Source organism: Argopecten irradians, chromosome 9 (assembly GCF_041381155.1).
Source record: "Argopecten irradians isolate NY chromosome 9, Ai_NY, whole genome shotgun sequence".
Lineage (NCBI taxonomy): Eukaryota > Metazoa > Mollusca > Bivalvia > Pectinida > Pectinidae > Argopecten > Argopecten irradians.
This window is the reverse complement of record NC_091142.1, coordinates 3,854,356-3,877,531: the sequence shown is the minus strand read 5'-3', so window position 1 is coordinate 3,877,531 and position 23,176 is coordinate 3,854,356. Positions and strand designations below refer to the sequence as shown.

Below are 23,176 nucleotides of genomic sequence, written 5' to 3'. Positions count from 1 at the left end.
CCCGGAATGAGGGTCACAGAATCCGGACCAATGACATCCACATGTGTCGTATTAGCTTAAGACAATGTCCCGGCTGTAAATAAAATAAAAATAAAATAAAGATCATCATTGACCGCACATATTGTTGTTATTTTCAATATTCGTGTCTATAAATAAACTTAAGCAATGTGTTTTCCTTACAGTTTTCATGATGATAAAAAAAAGCCATGAACAATCATTGATCAGCTAATCCCTTCACGATACATTTTGCATTTAAAAAACCCCATATGTTTCGCCATGAAAAACCATATTGATAGAAAATTTATATAACAATAAAATACCGTTCAATCAGTAAACATTCTTATTAATTCTTCACTTCATGAAAGAGTTCAGATAAATGCCACAAAAAATTGCAGTACCGATTGAACGTCAACTCCATCTTGGACTGTGCCTTTTGTAGGAGGGGATTTATCTATGACAAACGATTCTGACGCTGACAGAACTGACAGACCCGCTTTGTTTGTCACCTGAATGAAAAACACACAAAAAAAATCTAAAAGTGTCTGATTCATAAATTGTATATCTTACACGATAATTGATTGTGTCTTGTCACTTTGAATACAAGAAAAGTTACTCACCAGAATGATAGCATAATAGTCATGTCCGTCATGGTAGTGAGAGAGGTCAGTAAATATGGCGCATTTCCCGGAAAAGTTCCGGAAGCTCACGATATCTGTTTCCGATTTGGTTGATCCAATTCCCACCTGTATCCTATCGATTCCACTATCGTCGTCATCGAAACCTGTCCAGTGCACGTGGACCTCTGACTCAATAAAGTCTTTTGACATCAGATAGGTTCCAACATGTAACGATCCACGTACAGGGGGTGTGTCGTCATACAGAACTCCAGGGGAGACAACTGTGCTTGAATAGCCCACGTGATCAAATGCTTGTAAATAGATAATTAAAAAAAATATAAAGCACATTAGTAAGGCTAATAATACAATGTATACAAAACAGATTATCAACATGTGATGATTGATGTGTTCTTTGTGTCTTATGTGTGAACTAATAAATGTCATACCGGTAACGGTGGCATAATACGTGGAACCCGGATGGAGATTCGGACTGATGATTTTCACGGAATTCGAATGACCGATTGTCTTCCTGGCAACAACGTCTTCTCCATATGGATTGCTTCCTTTAAATTAGAGGATATTAATGTTGTAAGAAATTGTATATTTCCCCCACAAAAAAAGAAAAAAAAACCCAAAAGCAAGAAAAAGCAACAATAATCGGAAAAAATATATATTTCATTCATTGCAATTCAATGCAGCTTGTCAACATACAAGAAACCATGATCTTACCATCTTACCTATTGAATATTCATATCTGGATATACTGTCCGGGTATCCCAGGTCTTTGTAACCATGGAAATCCTTAAACCCATTCCAGTGGACCAGCATATGTCTGTTGTTGGTGATGTACCCGTTCTGTGATATAATAATGACGTCACCTTTCTCGGGCGGATTTTCGTCAAAAACGAACCCATCACCACAAGTCTGAAAGGCAGGGAGTATCTGTCCATTCGGAGTTGTATAGCTTTCTATCTCGGCACAGATGTAGTGGATTATTTCGTTTTCAAGTACAATCCCCTGAAAAGGACAAAATCCTCCGACAGTTTGATGGACAGTTACACACATGGGATTATCGTAACACGTGAATGATTGGTTCATTTTATCCTTCAGTAGATACCATGTGACTTGGCGATCCTCCAATCCAAGTATTATCCCGCCAACACGAACAGGCTTTGTAGAGAAGTCTAGTTCGGCCTCATGTAACGACGCGAGTCTTTGTCCTAAATTTGAAGCGTGGATGAAGTTCCTTATTTCCCTGACAACATCTAAATCAGAGTCTACCTCGTACAGAGCTGTCTTGTCGAAACTGTTGGGATCCTCTGATACTGTTAAAGGGACGCATTGTAAGCCAGAGGTTCCCAAAGGGCAGTAAAGTTCAACACATGTTAACAATGTCTGGTGAGGATACAGTGGGATTTTGATACACTGTCAGATCTGTAAATAAAGTGATTCATCAAGTATATAAACTAAAATGACAAGATCACGAAACGGGTAAAAAAGCAAAATATAATATATAAAAAAACATTACTATATATAAAAAATATCATGGTATAATGTTTAACGAAGCATTGTAATTTAAAGACAAATAAACTCACCATGAAATTTTCTGTTTGATTTTCAGATATTTGATGTGCAATCCATGGTGTAACTTGTAGTGTGGCCTTGTTGTCCTGAAATATTCCCCACCGAGCAATAACATCACACCTATGATCTATTCCGGATGGACATTCAATATCTGATATTGTTAGGCTAACACTTGAACACGCGTCTCCTATTTTATGCAAGTTAGCCTCTACACTAAACTCATCATACGTAGCATCCGTGACTACAAATCCGTCAGAACTGGTCCATTTCAAGCACATCTCCCGAATACAAGGTCTGACTGAAATAATATACCTCCCGGATCTTAACGATACGTCATTAAAACTGTAGACCGCGGTATTACCAGAAGTTTTGCCGTACGCCAATGTCACGAGATCAGTTTGTGATGCATTGTCACGTGATACCACCCGGAGTTCTACTTCGTAATGTGATACATACTGATGGAAATCATCATTGTCCCAGTAGACTGACACCCGGTGAGATGCAAACATGATGTCATGATTGATGACGCAGTCAGCAACGTATAATCTGACATGAGAATTCTTATCGTCATTGGATGACACGTTGAAGCGAGGGGAGCGAACCATCGGTGTAAAAGCTGTGTAATATAGTTGTTTTATTTGTCTCTGAGTGTGAATGATAGCTTCTTCGCTAAGAATGGAAACGCTCGCGTTTGCTATAAAGGTATATGTATGTCCAATATGGAAATTTTTGTCGGCTGGAATAAAGGCTAATTCTTTTGTTGAAAACACGGTATCTTTTAGAATGTGTGCACGTCCAGAACATCCTTGTCCATCATAAACCTGTAAGATTAAAGAATCAATATCATCTTCGTTGACCATGATTAAACCGTCCGAGATTCCGACCATGTTTCCTCCTGTTGACGACGCTCGGACTGTTGAGAAATACTGTGTATACTTGGTCAGGTTAGTAACTGATGAATCACAATTAACGCCGGTATTGCTGATTTGGTGAAACGAAACCACATCATCAGTTCCAGGAGATTATCCAACTCCGAATTCATAGGAAACACCGTCATGATGTTCAAATTCCTCCCACGCTACACAAACTTGAGATGACGCTAACGCTATATCGACGTCATCGTAGCTCTTGTGAGGGGAGATGTTACCAGGTGTGATGTCAAAAACGATCCCATGACCAGGAGGTAGAATCGATGGAAGAAAGAATGGTTCGGTATCGATAGTACAGTAATAACCGGCGTTATTAAAGGCATAAACTTCAATATAGAATTCACATCCTGCATGGATGTCGTAGGCTTGTATATCTGATACGTCAATGTTGAAGCACTTACTCACATTACATCCAGTGTTCAGAAGGGGGATAAATCCGGACACTAGTTTCCCGTCACGACCTAAAAATTAAAGGAGGCACAAGTCATGAAATTGACTCTGCAGTTAAGAAATGAAAATTGTTAATTGCTAATAATCAAAGTGTTGTAGAACATATTTTCCTTAACGATATTAAGTATTGCGTTCCTATTTGATTTTTTTAGATCAAGCAAGGTTACTTATGAAGAAATAAATACGAAGTAAACCCATTTACCTATTCGGTAAAAAAAGGACGATATGTGCTCATGTTGATCACTATCATGGAACTCTCCATTGTTCCAGTTGATAAAGTGTCGTCATGGATATTTGGTAGCAGTGTGATAGGACAGGAGGGAGGGGACTCATCAAGTAGAACCGGACCAATCACAGCCGTCGTACCAAGGCCGGCACTGTTGGTAACTCTGATGAAGATGTAGAACTCATCTCCGTTACTAAGGCCAGTGTGTCGTTTCTTGTAGAAGTATTTGTGATGAGTTTTCTGGTAACCTATTACATCTGGAGAAGATCCACAATCCTTTATTGAGCCTATCCCAAAGAATGCCTCGTAGGTTTGGCTTTCACCCTCGATTATATTCCATTTTAGGTTAATCAAATCGATCGGGAGATAGATAGTACCATGTAAAGCACTTATGTTGCAGGTCGGAGTAAGATCGTGTTTCATATCCGGGATGTCCATTGGAAGACTCGAAATAAAGTCATTTGTGGTAGAGTTCTGACACTTTTCACTGCACTCAATGTCGCGTAATTCGTGTTTCGTTAAATTTGCTGTGATGAACCAGGCGCTACCATCAGAACATAGAATACTCTCCATCATAGTCGCACTCTGTAACGTTAAGTTGACCAACTTTGGTTTAGTCCTGTCCAGAACGATACCATCTGAGCAGACGGGCTTTGATGGTTCCATAGCGTTGTTGTAAGCCACTACAGTCACGTAGAACTTCCCATCGTCTGGCAGAGAAAGACGGGCCGATGTCAATGCTGTTTCCAAGACCGATATCCCGTTATTCGTGATATTGTCATTTGATCGTCCAAACATTGCAATTTTAAACACTCTGTCGACAGTCCGACCTTATACAACTTTATATCGCTCTCATGATCAATGAATCCGGCCCAGTTTACAGTAATTATCTCATCACTCGTGTAGTCTATGTCTGGTGTCCCGATCGTCCCTTCCATCACAACACCCGGGGCGGGCGGCGAGTCGTCAGCCAGTATTTCTAAATGTTCTACAGAGACAAGTTGAGCTATATTTGTAACTGTTATGGTAAAGTGGTACTGGCGGTTGTGATTTCCTTTATGGGTGTGGTTATGGACGAGTGAGTTCAGATGGAGCGTGAAATTGTTAAAGGAACAAACTCCTACAGAAGGACAATAACAGTTAAGTACAGCATCCGGACAGGTCATCTGAAATACAAATATAATTGTTGATTTTCATCTGTTTGCGAATAATTATATATCCATGTACTTTGTAATGGTCAAATGGTAATGAAATAATGACTAATGACTTCTGCGTTCCTCTATATGATAAAGGTAATGTTTTTTAAATTTGGCATATGTAAATGGATTATACAAGGGTTTTCAAAAAGGAAATGTATGAATTTCAAATTACGATTAAATACACTCAACACGGATCTGACTAAACAATTAATATTTTTCGTCCTCCACATGTCAGTGCCAGTTAAAGCAATACACGCTGATGACAGGGAGCACTTAAATTAACATTTGTCAATGTTCTAATATTGGCGGGACATTCACACGAAAGAAATGAAGAGATACTTACGTTGGGGCCGAGCCGCTGTATACCAATGGAGCCCTGTCCAATATCGTTCCCTCCAAAAGTTGTACCAAGAAACCAGTCTACGGAGTAAATACCACTGTGTATATCAGACGCATCGAATGTGAGGATCATTTTAGACAAGTCGATACTGTTATGTACAAAGAGTCGCTCATATCCGTCTTTCTCGAGCCAAATATCGACTATGTCCGGTTCACTAGAGTCAATGTAAATAACCAGGGAGTCTGCATAGGTATGGATCATCACATCTTCTGCTACTAAATCTAAACGATAAGTTTCTCCATCAGTTAGTTTTGGTGAGACACATAATTTCTGTGACGTAAAGTCTGGAACATCTGTGTTATTTATTATCATCCCATCCCGTCTTAGTGTGTAATAAAACCTCGTGATGCCGTGGACATTTTCAGTTCCTGATACGGGAAGGATTCCAGTTGTTTGTTCGTAAACACCAGAGATCAAGCCATGTGAATCGTTTCGAATTGGGTTAAGAAGAGTCAGTGTATGAAATTTGTCGTTGTAGTATTTGTCGGTCCAGGAGTAACATATCTGTCCATGGTTCGTTTGCCACTTGTGGTTCGTTTTCCGAGAGGCTGTTGTGGAATATAATATTTTGTCATCCCGTGCCTTTACTGTTGATGAGTTGTCAAACATGACGAATCTTCGAGCTTGTCGCACATTGTTAGCAACGTCCATCACTTCTAATACTATAGCGTACAAAGCAGGATTTGGTAAATTCGATGGGATACTGATATTTGCCGGAGATAACTTCTCTTTCTGTACTGCTGGTATAACAGGAGTCATTCCAATGTCCAAGAAATCAGGTCCTGATTCTTTAACTTCATTAACCACGTATGTGTGTATACCGGAAGCGAACTTTGGATTTCCTGGTACAGGAGAGGAGTCATCCCAGCCTGTGAAGGTCACTGTGAAGTCCTGACTGGTCAGGATACGACTGGTCGTGTCCAGTGGTTCTGTACCACAAGAGGAATGTTCCAGGCAGTGTTCTGGTGGGGCATCGTCATACCAGTAACATATATTCCTCACAGTGGACGTTTTCGGGTACTGAACGGATTGCATTGTATTAGGTAAAACATTTTTTTAAATTTGCATGGCCTCCTCCGAGCACTTCAAGTCGTAGACAAAGCCTTGAACATAAAGTTTAGATGGCATGATGCAGTTACCACACTTAACATGATCTTGCGCAGCACATGTACTTATCTATATGTATTGATATTATTTCTGAATATATTGCTTGTCATATGTTATTGTAATATTAGAAAACAATCATCCAGAACGCAAATACTAGAAGCGATTTAAAAGTATTACTTATTTTTGTACCTACTGGACCTACCCTTCCTGGCCCAGGGAGGTCAGAACAAAGACTTATACAAACTCTATTCACCATACCTAAAACTCTTTAAAATTTTCAGAAATCTAGATTTTTTCAGATGATATTGTAATTAAGAAATAACACATGATGTTTTTAATATTTAACCTTTGTCCGTTTCTCAAATCGCCGTTACTGATCGGATTGTCCATCGTCTTGTTAAACGTCAATCGATGAGCGGGGTTCTTACTTTCCTTGTCCTCCCTTAGGGCAAAGGTGGTATTAACCTCTGAGCCTATATGAATAACAAAGAGGTTACACAAAGATTGTTGGCATTGAAATTATCTCCCTCCACTAAGGTAACATTTAAAGATAAACAAGAGCAAATTGTATCTTGATATATGTAGTTTACCATGCAATATGCTATGTACATGTACAAGTCGTAAAACGTATTTATCGTATAAACGATATCTTGCCATAAAGTATCCAAAAATACTGATTGAAAAAAATGTCGGTCATGCCATTAAATCTAGTTATTTTGATTTTTTCAAAACTGATGAGATTTACACAATCAAAATGTGTCCGTTCAAATATTTTATATATTTGTATTAATCGTTTGTTTTATGTGTTGATAACGCTGTTCATTTAGATAAAATACCTTTTAAACATGAAGACATTGACTAGTTATGTCGAAGACACCAATGAGAGAACATTATACCGTGATCACTAAAGGCGTGTAATATACATAGCTTTGTCGTTATGTTACAAATGTACACAAAGTGACATTTATTGATTCATTTGTCAAGTTGTTAATACAAAGCGCTGATTTACCTGTCAAAGATTTTTTCACAATGTGAAAATATACGTCGGTGATACCAAACGCATAATCAGTGACGTATCGAGGCTTTGTGGAATCCATGTGGGATATATTCAATAAAAGATCAAAATCCGTAATGGTGTTCACCTTCTTCACCTGTATGTTTCCGTAAAAGTCACGCTGATTGGAGCATGTATTCGGTTGTCCGTGTAGCACTTGCGATCTTCGTTCGTCATTGTTTTTGTCTGTTATTTTCATTTGGCATGTCAAAGCTTCCGCAGATCTTGTAACTTGTAAAGGCAAGAATTCATAAAAACTGTTCAAAATAAGCTAACTTAGAAAGTGTAAAAATAGTATCTATAGATATAAGATACTTGCATTAAGATAAATGTTCATATTAATGTAGGATGTATATTTCATTCTCTATTATGCAGTAATGTTATATCAGTAATCAATCTGGCCTGTCAAAGCTTCCACAGACCTTACAACTTTTGCAAACAACATCAAAATGGTTTAAAGATATAAAATATAAAAAAGTTCTGTATTAATATGATTGTCCAATGATTTTATCCCATTCCTGAACATATTAATATAATATCAGAAAAACAAATTAAATTACATCTACATTTTTAAACTTACAGGTACATTTGTTTCCGTCGATTGAGAACCCGTCCCAACAGCTTGTACATCGTCCAATGTGACACCCAACTCTCACAGGGTCCACAAGACAATTGTCGATAGGTTGGCTGTAGTAGCATTCTGTAAATTATAGAAAAAAAGTGTCTACATTTTTTTCTACATTTTTCTTTAAGTATTTGCCAAAAAGGTTAATGTTCTTCTTTTCCAATGTATATACTGATACAAATAAATTGTTTATCGATTTGATTAAGCAGCATTAAAGCTATTAATAATGATTATTGTTATCCGTTATTCTTTACTTCTCAACTCGAATTTGAAAATATTTAACATACATATACTATCCTGATATTAAGTTTCAATACTGATTATGAATATACTATGTTACAATAGCATACCTTTTGAGGATGTCTTTAGGTCTTGACTCTCTACCACTGAACAGTTACATTTAAATGTATACTTCAGTCGAGTTGATGCATCGGTTATTTCAATCTAAATCACATGAATACATATAAGAGGACAGTCGTTTACAGCATCATCTATACGGTCTGGTGGTTTTTTGGACAATGTCTATTCTATATCTTACAGATGGGTAGTGGGCAAAACATCTTTAACATGCTACATAATGGTTTAGCATGTTCTATACATTAAGCAAAACACAGTAAGATAAACATTAGTCATAACATTATCATTTACTTGAAATTTACTGAACAAGATTAGCTCATTAATAAACAGAAACCTCAAATGAAATGAAAGGTTATGGTTCGTTATGGCTCTCAGCTATCCTTATGCTGACCAACCATTAACAATCTTTACAGATCCGTTTAGGGGTACATTTGATATACATAGTATAGTATGCAGTGACCAAACAAATAATGATTGATATATATATAATTCACACTACATAATATTGACCAGAAGTATATAGCACACCTAACTTTAAATTGCACACTAACTTACGCTTTTTACGAATTAGTGACTACCTGAGACCAATCAAAGTTTTATTATCTCTGGATTGTATATGCTTATGATCATATTCTACATTTTCATATATACATACATAATCCAAAAACCATCCCGGGTTCTTCCCACGATTGTCACGGTAAACGGTAATTTTGTTTATTCTTCCAACGTTGGCCTCCACGTCTATATAGTTAGTTCCGTCTACTTGGAAGTTATTGCCAAGATATACAGAACTTGCATTGTTCGTTGTTCCCTCTATATCCATACTCACTGTAGCACGCGTGTCAGCCCAATATATAGTTCCAGTTTTTATTTTAACGTGTAATGTAACACCTGAAGCATTCAAACGTTTTCAGATTTTGAGACGGAACAATCTATATCATATTATGTTTCAATAATATAAAGACTGATATGATTTCTTTCTTGTAACTAGCATTCCCATTGACTTACAAAACATGGTATTATGTCATAGAGTAAATTGCGGAAATATATTTAATCATTGCGACTAGCCTAAACATATCTATGGACCTATATCACACTTATCAAAATGTACTCATCTTTATCAAATTAATAAGAGATGAATAAAGTGTAATAAAATGTCTCTTAAAATGCTTCTTACCCGTTACTGCTAACGAAATAGAAAGAATCATGAAAACGCCCAACGTCTGGGCAACACTCGTCCCCATTATTTAGCATCGGCTTAGTCACGTAGTTAAGTACCTAAGACAACAAACAATGACCGTGAATAATCACCACCAAATAGTTACCATCACTATACAGTGAATAGGACATTTCATTTTTAAACCTACCGAGATAATTTGAGAACTTGATTTATTAATACGATATATAACAGGAAACTGATAATAAAATATTACAGTGAAATCAATATCATGAAAGCTTAATTCATCTTATATATCCAATAGTACAGTGTACTTACCTCCATGCAAAGGGTCTCTGTTGACAGCATGATATGACGGGATTACCATATAGGTTGTACTATCACGTTGTGTTTATTTCATTTTTTGTTTTTATTTCCTTTGTCGAATTTTTTTTCATAGAGGAGCTGAAAACAATTACTATATGGGATCGATGTAACCAAAATAATGTCATACTATAGCATGTTATATGTATTAAAATATAAATCATTTAATATTCATATTTATCAATTGCTAAATTGATTTTTAAATATTAATTATTATTAAAATATTTGAGTTTCTGTTACAGAACAATTGCAATATTATATAATTGTATCATAAATGTATAGTTATTAATATATTAGATAGTAAACTACAAAAACAAAATATGATGTACTGATATGCATATTAATGAGTGTATATCCCGGTAAGCTGCTTGTTATTTCTTTTCCATTTACATATACAATATTGTCTTGGTTAAATCATGCTAGTAAAAAGTATAATCCAACTTGCCAAATACCAGTATCAACACACAATCAATCCATCGAGTAACTCACCTCTTCGCTCAACACTCAATATATTATACGACTGTGAAGTTTGGGTGCAGCCCACCCGAGTGCTTGCGAATGTTTCCGTTTGCTAACTACATGTATGATTGATTTGTTTAAGATAGCGTTATAAGATAAAAAAAGGCTTGGCGACTAACGTGTCTGTGCATGAATATTACTTATATTATATAATAACTAATGTAGGTTTAAACGTTCATTTCACTCTGATATCTTCACTTCCACCACAGAAAGATTAAAAAACTTGAAGTGTAAGATTTTATATAGTGTGTCTTTTGGTCCTAATCTCCAAAATGAGAGTCTTATATAAGTCTACTATAATCACTCAACCTGATGACCCTATACCTACAATTTCCTTTTCAATAGTGTATAGCTACGCATGAAACTAGTAATACGTCATTTCCATCTAAAACATTAAAAAAATATAGTTTAATGAAAGTGCGTATAGTAACTGAATGGCCGAACATTGATAATATCGATACGTTTTAAACTAAATGCATGTTTCCTCCTATAGATGCGTTTACAAAACATGTTTAATGACTTTTGTTGTTTATCATTATAGTTGGTGGTGTTTACAGGGATAAATCACATTGGATTATCATGAAATCTGACTGATATCTAATTACCCAGGGAATTCACTAATGTACAATTAGAACTGTGCCATGAATGTGTTTCCTTGTCTTTTCGATGTTAATGGACATATGTGGTAATTTAAGCTACATCAATCGCAGTTAAAAGTATATTAAAGCAATGGGCAATATTTAGTATTTGTTAATACGATCTCTAACTATTTAATAGGGCAAATTAAAACAAATATGGTCAAACACGTTGTTAACATATCCACGCTCAATGTAATCTTATTTAACAGAACTCATGAATTTCGAAGACCTAGTCTGAAATACGTTGTTTGTATTGTTTGTGATTGCCTCAGCCAAACTTTTTCATTTTATTTAAACTCAAATACTCTGACAATATGAAGCTTAACCGCCATCCGGTCTACTTTGAGTAAATTAAGTTTAACATCATGTGAATGCTAAAATGTTAATGGTATGACTCTGACTGGAATGCTAAAATGTTACATAACTTTTACGCGACTTCTATTCACTTAGAACACATCATATATAATATATCGTAAACATAAACGGAACTGAAACTGCACTAGGATTGTGTGAGTATCCACAGGGTGACCTTTCCATAATTACTTTTCTCGACCTGTTCATTCATGTTTGTGTTCAGTGATAAAACTAACTTCCTGTTCTAAAACTTTCTGTTTTTTTCATACTTTGATGTATTTAGATCTGTCGCGTATATTGAGGCATAAATAGTGCTCATTATGATAGAAGTACGACATTTGACATCATATCAGTTCATACCAAAGTAAATGTTTTTGAAATCTGGGCCTTCGCAAAATACCCATTTGGCTTCACTACTGGCGACTATTTGTTTCAAGATGACCGCCAGAAATACCTAAAAGATGAACTATTGTTTATTCACCTATCTTTTCAAGTGTTATTTAATTGTGTGACATATTACTTCTATGAAAAGATGTTATTATTCATGCAGAAGTAGAAAAATACATGTAAGGCATAGGAATAAGTCTTACTTCCGGATAACATTGCTGATTTGTAAGGCTGTTGGGACTGTTTACTTTCATTTTATATATCAAACATTGTGAATTCTATAATATTAAAGTAAACACAGCTGTATTTGAATAAAAATGAAAAGTCAATCTGAATGTCAAAAAAATCAGCAAGCATTATATTGACTAGTCAAAAAATATATCTATCAGGGTTATAATAATATACAATTATGGCCCTCTGTGGAGGGATACATCTAGAATTGTCTCCCTGGAAAGAGTTATTTTCTCTCGGGCTTCGCCCTCGAGAAAATAACTCTTTCCAGGGAGACAATTCTAGATGTATCCCGACACATAGGGACATAATTATTTTATTATACCGAACAAAATCAAAAGAAAAAAAATCTCTGTTAAAAGAATCCATGAAGATATTTCCCAACAACAACGTTGTTAAATTCGTTGGGCTACAAAAAAATAAACAACAGCGTTGCCATTGTTGGTTGACGTTGCAGATGACGTCAACTTCCGGTCACGTGCGGAGCTTCCACGGGGTTATTTCCCTGGGGTTATTTCCCTCGGGGTTATTTCCCTGGGGTTATTTCCCTCGGGGGTTATTTCCCTCGGGGGTTATTTCCCTGGGGTTATTTCCCTCGCCTTCCAATTCCGGGGAAACATCTAACTTATTCAATGTCATGTGATCAAGTTTAATCCAATCAGAACATTCTAAATAAAAGTGAGGTATAATAATATATCTTATCAGATCGACGAGTTCAAAAGGGTAATCTCGAATGGAAGAATAACAGTTGTTTACCTATGTTTGTGATGGAAGAAAAGAATATTTCATTCGGGCTAAGATATCCCTGACCATGTCCTGACTCATAGACAAACAGTATATCCTGTTTGGGTATATAAGTTATTAGATATCGGCATTTGCACTGTAGGAAACATCGACTTTACGTCAATGTTGTGAACTCGTAATCAGATTAATGTTGTACTAGCAATGCAATGCTTACTAAAACGTTCAATTGTTTAGGGTTGAGTCCTTGGCAATCATTCTAATAAAGTAGTTGCAGATCCCCAAACGATTTGTCCCACAATCCGGTGATTATAACGTCATCACTTGACGTAATTTTCATTGATATTTCATTTTCCCATATTACATGTCTATCAAATAACGATTTTGATACTTAAATATACATTCTATCATCACACCATATTTACCTCTTACCCCAACAAAGGGAATTGTTTAATGTTAGATAACTCTTGATGACACACATGGTATGATTGATTAGAAGATAAAAAATTAATGGGATATTTTAACATAAGAAATTTGACAAATAGTCGAAATGATTCTGTTCAAATTGCTCGGCTATAACCAGAACAAGGACGTCAATTTCCATCCATCAAGCAATCGATGTGTGAATGATTTAATAAACATACATTACATGTTTGACGACCATCATAATTCGTCATACATAGTATAGCATTAGGTGCAATCCGAACTCGAGGACTATATCCCATCACGAATAATGTGAATCATCAAAGGACAATCATAGTACAACGCCCTCAGATGTACATAATATGATCCCTTTTCTTTTCATCGCACCAGAAACACTTCAAGAGACGCCTAGAAACGCTATATTCATTTCCACACCTTGTTGTTAAAATATATTATACATAAATTGTCGCAGACATATGTGTTTTCTCCAGACGAGATTCAGTTTCATCATGTGTTTCCTTCCCAATACACAACAATCTGTTCGTCATCATCGTTTTTTTTAAACGCAACGATATAATTATATCTTGTAATAGTAAGGTCATGCTAACTTCACGTTTAATCTCATGTCATTACACGGGCATTTTGTACAATTATGTGATGCATTAATGTTCTAATATATACTTCAAATACCATTTAAAATTGCTGTTTACACATTTTTTCTCTGGACTCTTTTATAAGGTAATTGACATGACTTTGATGTTGTCATGTGAATGTATGACTAGATAATCTTGGTAAATGAAAATTATTTTTAATTATTTCAATTTCATTCACTTCGATGTGCTTATTTCATAATGTTGATATTGCAATCAACGTTTCAACAGGTTTTTATGGTTCTCACTATCTGATGACCCTTAATATCAATAAAACGAATTCTAACATAATGATAAGTTTGACATGACTTTCATTACAGACACTAGTGCGGACACAACCGCTACTTATCGCTTGAATTTGTTGTTTTTGTTCCAATCTTTCGAGTACGACACCATCCGAGCAGACAGGTGTTGATGGTTCCATGGCGTTGTTGTAAGCCACTACAGTCACGTAGTACTTTCCTTCCTCTGGTAGAGAAAAATTAGCTGAGGTTAGCGTTGTCTCATCGATAAATGTGTCGTGATCGACGTCTGTAATTTGCAAACATTTCGTCGACAGTCCAACTTTATATAACTTTATACCACTCTCATTATCAATGAATCCAGCCCAGGTAACGGTAATGTTGACCTCACTAGTGTAGTCTATGTCTGGTGAGCCAGTCGTCCCTTCAATAACAATCCCCGGTGCTGGGGGCGAGTCGTCAGCCAAGATTTCTAAATGTTTTACATATAACAGTCGTGCTATATTGGTAACTGTTATAGTAAAATGGTACTTGTGGTTGTGGCCTCCGAAACTAGCGTTGCTATGGAGACGCGAATTGAGGTTGAGAGTGAAATTGTAAAAGAGGCAGTCTCCGACGTAAGGACAGTAGCATGGGTTAACACCATCCAGACAGGTTATCTAAAACAAATTAAAATTATAAAGTTTTATATTTAAAGTTATATGTGCCGTATTTTTCAAACTCACGAATCAAGATGAGCTTTCAATATGTTACTCATCACCAAAAATTACCAACTTTTTGAAAATTACAGTGCTTTCAATGCATAGGTTTTAAGTTTACATGTACAAATAAGAGCTGAAAATGATTTTTGGCAGTACTGCCAAAATTATTTATTTACATCAATAGGGAAGTGAAATGAGTACATACGGTTAGACCATGAAGCCAAATTGTGGTCTACAATTTCATTACACATTTTTACAATGTTTTTAGTAATTATAAAGTGACTTCTGCAGGTATGTTTTCATTTAAACATATTAATGGCATAAAAACCACAATTTTTCAGTACAAAATTTCTCTGTTATAACTAACGTTTATAAGTCATCTGAAGCCATTTGAATGGTTTTTACAGCTTTATTCATCAAACCTTATGGTTTTCAATAAATCAATGATGAAAAAGTAGCATGTCAAAATTATCGCCCAGTTACGGCACATATAACTTTAAATGTATAACATAAAACAAACCGGAAATATTTTTCTTACGATAGAGGTATAATTTTATAATGCTAATATTTCACAAACTATAATTAATATGGAGGAACCGAATGATTTGTGATTTTGCAAAGTCTATCAATCAGATTATATTTTATTCTGATACGTGCCATTATTCTAAAGGATAACAGCGTTAAAACAAACTTTTATTTCCAAATCGACTAAATGCATGCACTTGCAACATATATTCAAAAATACTTACGTTTGTGTTAGCCGTTAGAATATCAATAGAGCCCTGTCCAATGTCGTTCCCTCCAAATGCTGTGCCAAGTGACCAATCTACGGAGTAAATACCACTGTGGACATCGAGAGACTTGAATGCGAGGATCATTTTGGAGAGGTCATTACTGTAATGTACATAGAGTCGCTCATAACCGTCTCTCACAAGCCACACATCAAATATCTCCGGTTCACTGGCGTCAATATAAGTTACAAGGGAGTCTGTATATGTGTGGTTAAACATATCTTCTGCCACTAAATCTAAACGGTAAGTTTCACCATCAGTAAGTTTTGGAGAGACACATAGTGTCTGTGACGTAAAGTCAGGAACCTTCGTCTGATTCAAAATATGTCCCTCCCGTCTCAGTGTGTAATAAAACCTCGTAATGCCGTGGATGTTTTCAGTTCCTGATACGGGAAGGATTCCAGTTGTTTGTTCGTACACACCAGATATCAAACCGTGTGGATCGTCTCGTATTGGTTTTAGAAGATTCAGTGTATGGAATTTGTCGTTGTAGTATTTGTCGGTCCAGGAGTAACATATCTGTCCAAGGTTTGTTTGCCACTTGTGGTTGGTTTTCTGAGAGGCTGTTGTGGAATAGAAAGGTTTGTCATCCCGCGAGGTTACGGTTGATGAATTATCAAACATGACGAATCTTCGAGCTTGTCGCACATTGTTAGCAATGTCCGTCACTTCTAAAACTATTGCGTACATAGCTGGATTTGGTAAATTTGAGGGAATGCTTATATTGACTTGAGTTAAATTCTCTTTCACAACTGCCGGTAAAACAGGTTTTCTTCCAACGTCAAGGAAATCAGACCCCGACTCTTTAACTTCATACATGTTTACCACGTATGTGTGTATACCAGAAGCGAACTTCGGGTCTCCCGGTACAGGAGAGGGGTCATCCCAGCCTGTCACGGTCACTGTGAAGTCCCGACTGGTCAGGATACGACTGGCCGTGTCCAGTGGTTCTGTACCACAAAAAGAATGCTCCAGGCAGTGCTCTGGTGGGGCATCGTCATACCAGTAACATATATCCCTCACAGTGGACGTTTTCGGGTACTGAACGGATTCCGTGGTATTAGGTAAGACATTTTTAAAATTCGCATGGCCTCCTCCGAGCACTTCAAGTCGTAGACAAAGCCTTGAACATAAAGTTTAGATGTTATGATGAGGTAACCACACTTTGTAAATGCAATGCCTAAAGTTATACTATCACAGTAAATAAAAATGATCACACACGTAATCATATATGTGTATTTATATAATTTCTGAATATATTGCTTACCATATGTTATCATAATCCTAGAAAACAATTATCCAGAACTCAATTGTTAGAAGCGATTTACAGGTATTACTCATTTTTCAACCTACTGGTAGGTCAGAAGTATGACTTATACAAACTCTCTTTACCATACCTAAAAAACTTAAAAATATCAGAAATTAAAAAACATGATTCCAGATATTGTTATAAGTAAACAATAACACATGATGCGTTTAATATTTAACCTTTGTCCGTTTTCCAAATCGCCGTTACTGATCGGATTGTCCATTGTCCTGTTATACGTCAATCGATGTACGGGGTTCCTACTTTCTTTGTCTTCCTTAAGAACAAATGTGGTATTAACTTCTGCGCCTGTCGGAATAAAAAGAGGTTACGCAACTATTGTTGACATCGAAATGATTGAAATGACGTAACTTTGAAAGACAAAAAGCAAATTTTATCTTGGTATATGTCGGTTGCCATGCAATTTGTTATATAGATGTACATGGCAATCTTACAAACGATATCTTGTAATAAAGTGTCTTAAATTAAAAAAAAAAATGTCGGGCATTATGCCTTTGAATTTAATCACTTTGATTTTCTTCAGAACTGTTGCCACTTACAAAAACCAAAATGTTTTAGTTCAAACATTTTTTTTGTATTTGTATTAATCGTTTATTTTATGTATTGATTACGTTGTACATTCAGATAAAATATTTTTAAACATAAAGAAACTGACTAGTTATGTCGAAGATACCAATGAGAGGACATTATACCGTGATCACTAAAGGTATGCAGTATACATAGCTTTGTCGTTAGGTTACAAATGCACACAAAGTGACATTTATTGATTAATTTATCAAGTTGTTATTCGAAGCGTTAAAGATTTACCTGTCAAAGATTTTTTCACAATGTGAAAATATACGTCAGTGATACCAAATGCATAAGCAGTAACGAATCGAGGCTTTGTGGAATCCGGATGGGATATATTCAATAAAAGATCAAAATCCGCAATGGTGTCCACTTTCTTCACCTGTATGTTGCCGTAAAAGTCCCGCTGATTGGAGCATGTATTCGGTTGACCAGGTGGCACGTGGGCTATTCTTTCGTCATTGTTTTCGTCTGTTATTTTCATTTGGCATGTCAAAGCTTCCGCAGTCCTTGTAACTTTTAATGACAAAGATACATTAACACTATTCAAAATAAGCTTAAAATGTGTACTTAACAAATATTATCCATATGTATAAAATAGTTGCATGTATATGTTTCTCTAGTACATAGTAATGTTATATCAGTAATAAATTTGGCCTGTCAAAGCTTCCACAAACCTTGATGCTTGTACCAGCAATATCAAAATTGTTATAAGATATGGAATATAAAAAATATAGGTTTTAATGTAAATGTCTAATTATATGTATCACATTTCATAAAAGCCCAATATACGTAACCTTCAAGTGTGTTTTTTTTTTATTCACGAACATATACAATGATCAAACATTGTACCAATGGCCTAGAATAAAGATGAAAGACGTGTATTATGACATTATTCTGTGCAGATAAACCTGTGATATCGAACGGTCAAAAATCGTCTTGTAAACATATCTGCTATCTTGAAACAGTCGCAATTGCAAAACCGATAATTATTAAATTAAAGCGTTTCGTATATAGGCCCACGGGGACCGGGCACATATTTCTTACCAACGGTATATACATATATATATTAGTATGTATCATTGTATCAACGGTATGAACTCTACTGTTGAGAAAAACGGACATATCATATGAGTTTTATTTTAATAAACGGGTTCTACATATATCATTGCCTCATAATTTACCTTAAAGAGAAATAAATGATACTATTAAATACATATATATACTGTTGGTTAAAATTCCGTGCCAGGTCGCTGTGTATAGGCCTACAGCCGCTATCATGTTTGTTCCTGTTTTCCGTGCGAAGTCGATCGGGTCACGACAATTACCGAAGCGTTTCGTATATAGGCCTATAGCCAATATCGATCGGGTCACGTGATATTTTCTGGAAATCGAGAGTTCCCGTGAATTTCTTCGTATCGTTTCGGTTTGTATTTATTGTAGACCACTTTAATTATTTTATTATTTTATTATTTTTTTTTTATAAATTTCGAAACTTCACAGTTGGTCTCAGTAACATCTTACCTGGCCTAAGTCAACATGTTATGCTGAGAGAACATGGTGATTTTCCTGTAAATGTTTGTGATTAAACAAACAACTGAAAAGTTATGTTTATTGTGCCTTTAACATAATAATGTAAAAAAATGAATAGCATCAGCTTAGTTCTACATTCTCATACTTACAGGTACATTTATTTCCGTCGATTGAGAACCCGTCCCAACAGCTTGTACACCTTCCAATGTGACATTCAACTCTTACAGGGTCCACTAGACAATTGTCGATAGGTTGGTTATAGTAGCATTCTGTACATTACAGAAAACGTGTTTACAATACTCTTTGAATTTTGCCAAAACTTTGGTGTCCATATGTTGTTGTTTTTTCAGTGCAGATAGTGATACTAGTATTTTGTGTATTGGTTTAATAAACCAGTATTAAAGTTATTTGAAAATATTAACCTAAAATAATAACCTTAAATATTAACCTTAAATATTAACCTCGCTCCTTGTTACACGTCAAGTTTACGTAACTTTTCAATCTGATTTTGAAAATATAAAACATACTAACAGGTATTTATAGGTTTTGCTGAAAAAATAGCACGTTGAAAGTATAAAACATACTAACAGGTATTTATAGGTTTTGCTGAAAAAAATAGCACGTTGAAAGTATAAAACATACTAACAGGTATTTATAGGTTTTGCTGAAAAAAAAACACGTTGAAAGTATAAAACATACTAACAGGTATTTATAGGTTTTGCTGAAAAAAATAGCACGTTGAAAGTATAAAACATACTAACAGGTATTTATAGGTTTTGCTGAAAAAAAATAGAATAAAAAAAATATGGCTTACTATTTCTTTCCTATCAATAATTTGACTACTAAAACCAATAGAAATTATATTGAACAAGATCACTACTTCAAAGTGGATTATCATAATTAAAACAAAATAGTATGTAAGAGACGTTGACGTGATAAATAGCAAAAACAACATAGGAAATAATGATATTACCATTCGAGTTTTTCCCATGTCTGTCTCTGTGCTCCACCCAGCAATAGAAGTTAAATGTATATTTCAGTCTCGTTGCTGTATCGTGCATCTCGATCTAAATCACATTAAATATTTTCCACGTCAACACAATTTTATATTTCAGTGATTTTAAAAGGAAAATTAATCAGCATTCGAAAGAGCGTTTCATATATCAACCTCTTAATAGGGTTACTTACATTAAGAGGTACATGTATATGTACATGTATACGCATTCGTATACGGATACGTATTGGAAAGGGAGCGACCTTTATTCATGCAACATTCAATATTCTAAAAACCTTAGCTAAAAAGGCATCAAAGCATGTTCATTTTAAAAAAATCAAAGTAACATCTTCATTTAATCGCACAACAATGCGTGCTTCGCCATTCTTTGTGTAAAATGAGTACACAGAAAAATAATCAGACTTATATATACTCTGATATGTCCGGACAAAAACATAAGACGTGCACACAAGTTCAAAAATGAACAAAAGATCAAGTATTGCCCGTATGTTATATAACACATTGTACTTCCTCTTCTTATCCCATAATATCAATCGTATTACTATAACGTCATCTCAATATGCACTTATATAGACCTATGTACTTTCTTACAAGAATAAAAATAACAACATTTCTAAGGCTGCTCGCCTTTTAATTGATGCATAGTTTCAACCAGCACCATTAGAACTGAAAAAATGTAACTTTAAAATATGTTTCCAAGTTGGCGGCTGTTCTCGATCATCTTGTTTTTGGATAAACCCGAAACATATGAACACATGGTCGGGACCATGTCCGGATTAAATACAAACTATAAACTTTATTTATTTTACATTGATTGTGGAACAAGTCATACAACTTATACAAATGACATTCGGATGAAAGCGCGCGAGGGGTAGATGATCCCTTGACCGCCGGGGATCGAACCCCGGTTTGCTAGGTAAAATGGCGACTAACTTAAACACTACACCACCCGATCAACAATTTCACCTTTGTCCGGATCATTTCAGGCAAGTTTTAGCTCAATCCCATCACTGGAACTTCAGAAGAAGTTGAAATTTGACGTTTGACGCCGCACGGCGTACCACGACCTGCAGGTCAGATGACTCAAACATTGAAGAATAGCTATACTAGATGTGCCATTATATGTTGAACATTATATATTCTGATTAGTGAATACATATATATTTAATAATACGTGTACATACATAATCCAAATACCAGCCTGGCTGAGATCTACTATTGTCATGGTATACAGTAATCCTGTTTATTCTACCAACACTAATATACACGTCTTTGTAGTCGGTATGTCCAGTATCAAAGTAATTCCCTAAGTACAGCGAATGTGCAGTGCCTGTTGTTCCCTCCACGTCTATCCGTACATTAGCAAAAGTTGCGGCGTACTCTCTGTTCCCAGTTTTTATCTTCACGTGAAATCTTACTCCTGAAACCACGAAAGGTATACGCTATTCTAAAATGCAATATAGTGTCGCTATAGGTCCAGATTTGCTATCACATTGCATAGTTGTAAACTAAAAATTCACTTCAAGAATTAAAATCATGTTTCTAAGGTTATCTTTAAGTTTTGTCCACTGTTTCCTTTTCAAAACAAGTTTGCGAAGATTAACATGCACACATTTAAAAGTTTAATGACCAGAAAATTCAATCAATATAAATGGTGTAGAGGCTAATTCGCTGATATAAACTTTCACGAATACATTGGATTACGAAATACGCAAAAGTAAATCGCACGCAAATAAAAGTTTGTTTACAGTGACTGTTTTTCTTGTTTCGCGCATTACAACAACGTGACAAACCTGTCAAGCTCGTGATCAAAATAATGCTTTAATGTGTACGGTTTAACAGCAGCACGCCCTCCAATAAATAATTAATTGCATACATCAAATATGCATGTATTTGAATCATCATACGTATTATTTATTTAAATATCTGATTTAATCCACCAATATACCGTATTAACAAGTTTCTTCTAAAATTCTTATTATGAAAGTTCATCTATGTTATCGGGTATGGCTCTTATTTCACGAGGCAAACAACGTATAGTTTCTTACCTGATACAAACAACGGAAGTAATAGAAGCATAAATATACCCCAAAGAAGGGAACAATCCGTTCCCATTATTAGTCACGCAATGTGTACCTGAAATTGTAACCAATTTGTCAGGTTTATACCAACAAATATAAATTGCAAAGAAACTATGTTTAATCAATGAAAAATCCTTAAATGAAGAAAACCGTGGACATGATAAAATAAACACAAAGTTACAATTTATATTTCTAGTAGAAACAATTAGACAAGATAATGATAATAAAAACCTATTTTATCGATTATTCACGATTGAAATAACAACTGTTATTCATAAAAACCTCCACTGTCATAATAAAACAATTAATAAATGATATCAACGGATAAGAGATTAAATGCAGATAGAATGTTAAAGGTATAAAGATACAATAGTACGTACCTCTATCCCCGAGTCTGTAGTGGCAGTCCGGAAGATAAGCCTGTATGTGTGTGATCGTGTTATCGTCAGGACATTTTATACGTAGCCGGGAATCGTATATCTCGTTCTTTGGAAATACTCGCCATAATGGTAAAACTATTAATATCTGTATGGCAATATCGATATGGAAAATGCATTGCATGTATATATGTGGTCCTCACCATTTTAAAAAAACAACTTATTTGGTCAAAATTTAACTAGTTCTTATCAAATTACCGTACGATTACTGTAAGAAATAATGTTTACATTACATACATACATATGTAACATATAGCCAGGTATACATCCTTATAAATGCTCTAAATGCAGCAAAATCTAATTAAATACAGATCCGTAATATCACTTTGTTTGATTAGAGAATCTGACAACATCCAATTAGGGATCTCGTCTTGGTAACCTTTGGAAATGACCAATTAAATTGCTACCGCCAGAATCTTGACCGGGGACGAAATAATTTGAAAAGGCTGTC

General features: G+C 35.3%; 2 protein-coding genes across 2 annotated transcripts; both read right to left on the bottom strand.

Annotated features, from left to right (window-relative positions):
* Positions 1 to 398: 398 nt before the first annotated feature.
* LOC138331123 (uncharacterized) lies at positions 399 to 9,828 on the bottom strand. Its single transcript, XM_069278588.1, has 12 exons — positions 9,726 to 9,828; positions 9,204 to 9,439; positions 8,147 to 8,266; positions 7,522 to 7,797; positions 6,859 to 6,985; positions 5,349 to 6,508; positions 3,783 to 4,972; positions 2,213 to 3,591; positions 1,355 to 2,051; positions 1,064 to 1,180; positions 618 to 928; positions 399 to 506 (listed from the first exon to the last, which is right to left on the bottom strand). Exons 6-7 carry the CDS (start codon positions 6,438 to 6,440, stop codon positions 4,541 to 4,543), a joined length of 1,524 nt encoding a protein of 507 aa, XP_069134689.1. The 5' UTR covers positions 6,441 to 6,508; positions 6,859 to 6,985; positions 7,522 to 7,797; positions 8,147 to 8,266; positions 9,204 to 9,439; positions 9,726 to 9,828; the 3' UTR covers positions 399 to 506; positions 618 to 928; positions 1,064 to 1,180; positions 1,355 to 2,051; positions 2,213 to 3,591; positions 3,783 to 4,540.
* A 4,291-nt stretch (positions 9,829 to 14,119) lies between these two features.
* LOC138331120 (uncharacterized) lies at positions 14,120 to 22,874 on the bottom strand. Its single transcript, XM_069278584.1, has 9 exons — positions 22,669 to 22,874; positions 22,256 to 22,343; positions 21,392 to 21,627; positions 20,166 to 20,259; positions 19,342 to 19,461; positions 17,900 to 18,175; positions 17,254 to 17,380; positions 15,724 to 16,888; positions 14,120 to 14,932 (listed from the first exon to the last, which is right to left on the bottom strand). Exons 2-9 carry the CDS (start codon positions 22,320 to 22,322, stop codon positions 14,279 to 14,281), a joined length of 2,739 nt encoding a protein of 912 aa, XP_069134685.1. The 5' UTR covers positions 22,323 to 22,343; positions 22,669 to 22,874; the 3' UTR covers positions 14,120 to 14,278.
* Positions 22,875 to 23,176: the final 302 nt, after the last annotated feature.

Excerpts from the sequence above, each read along its gene's own strand:
- LOC138331120 (XM_069278584.1), bottom strand. The coding sequence starts at position 22,322 with ATGGGAACGGATTGTTCCCTTCTTTGGGGTATATTTATGCTTCTATTA. Across the intron at positions 20,260-21,391 it reads CAGGCTGGTATTTGGATTAT|ATCGAGATGCACGATACAGC; the intron begins GTATGTACACGT and ends AATGTGATTTAG. Across the intron at positions 19,462-20,165 it reads ACATGGGAAAAACTCGAATG|AATGCTACTATAACCAACCT; the intron begins GTAATATCATTA and ends TGTAATGTACAG.
- LOC138331123 (XM_069278588.1), bottom strand. The coding sequence starts at position 6,440 with ATGCAATCCGTTCAGTACCCGAAAACGTCCACTGTGAGGAATATATGT. Across the intron at positions 4,973-5,348 it reads TACAGCGGCTCGGCCCCAAC|ATGACCTGTCCGGATGCTGT; the intron begins GTAAGTATCTCT and ends TTTGTATTTCAG.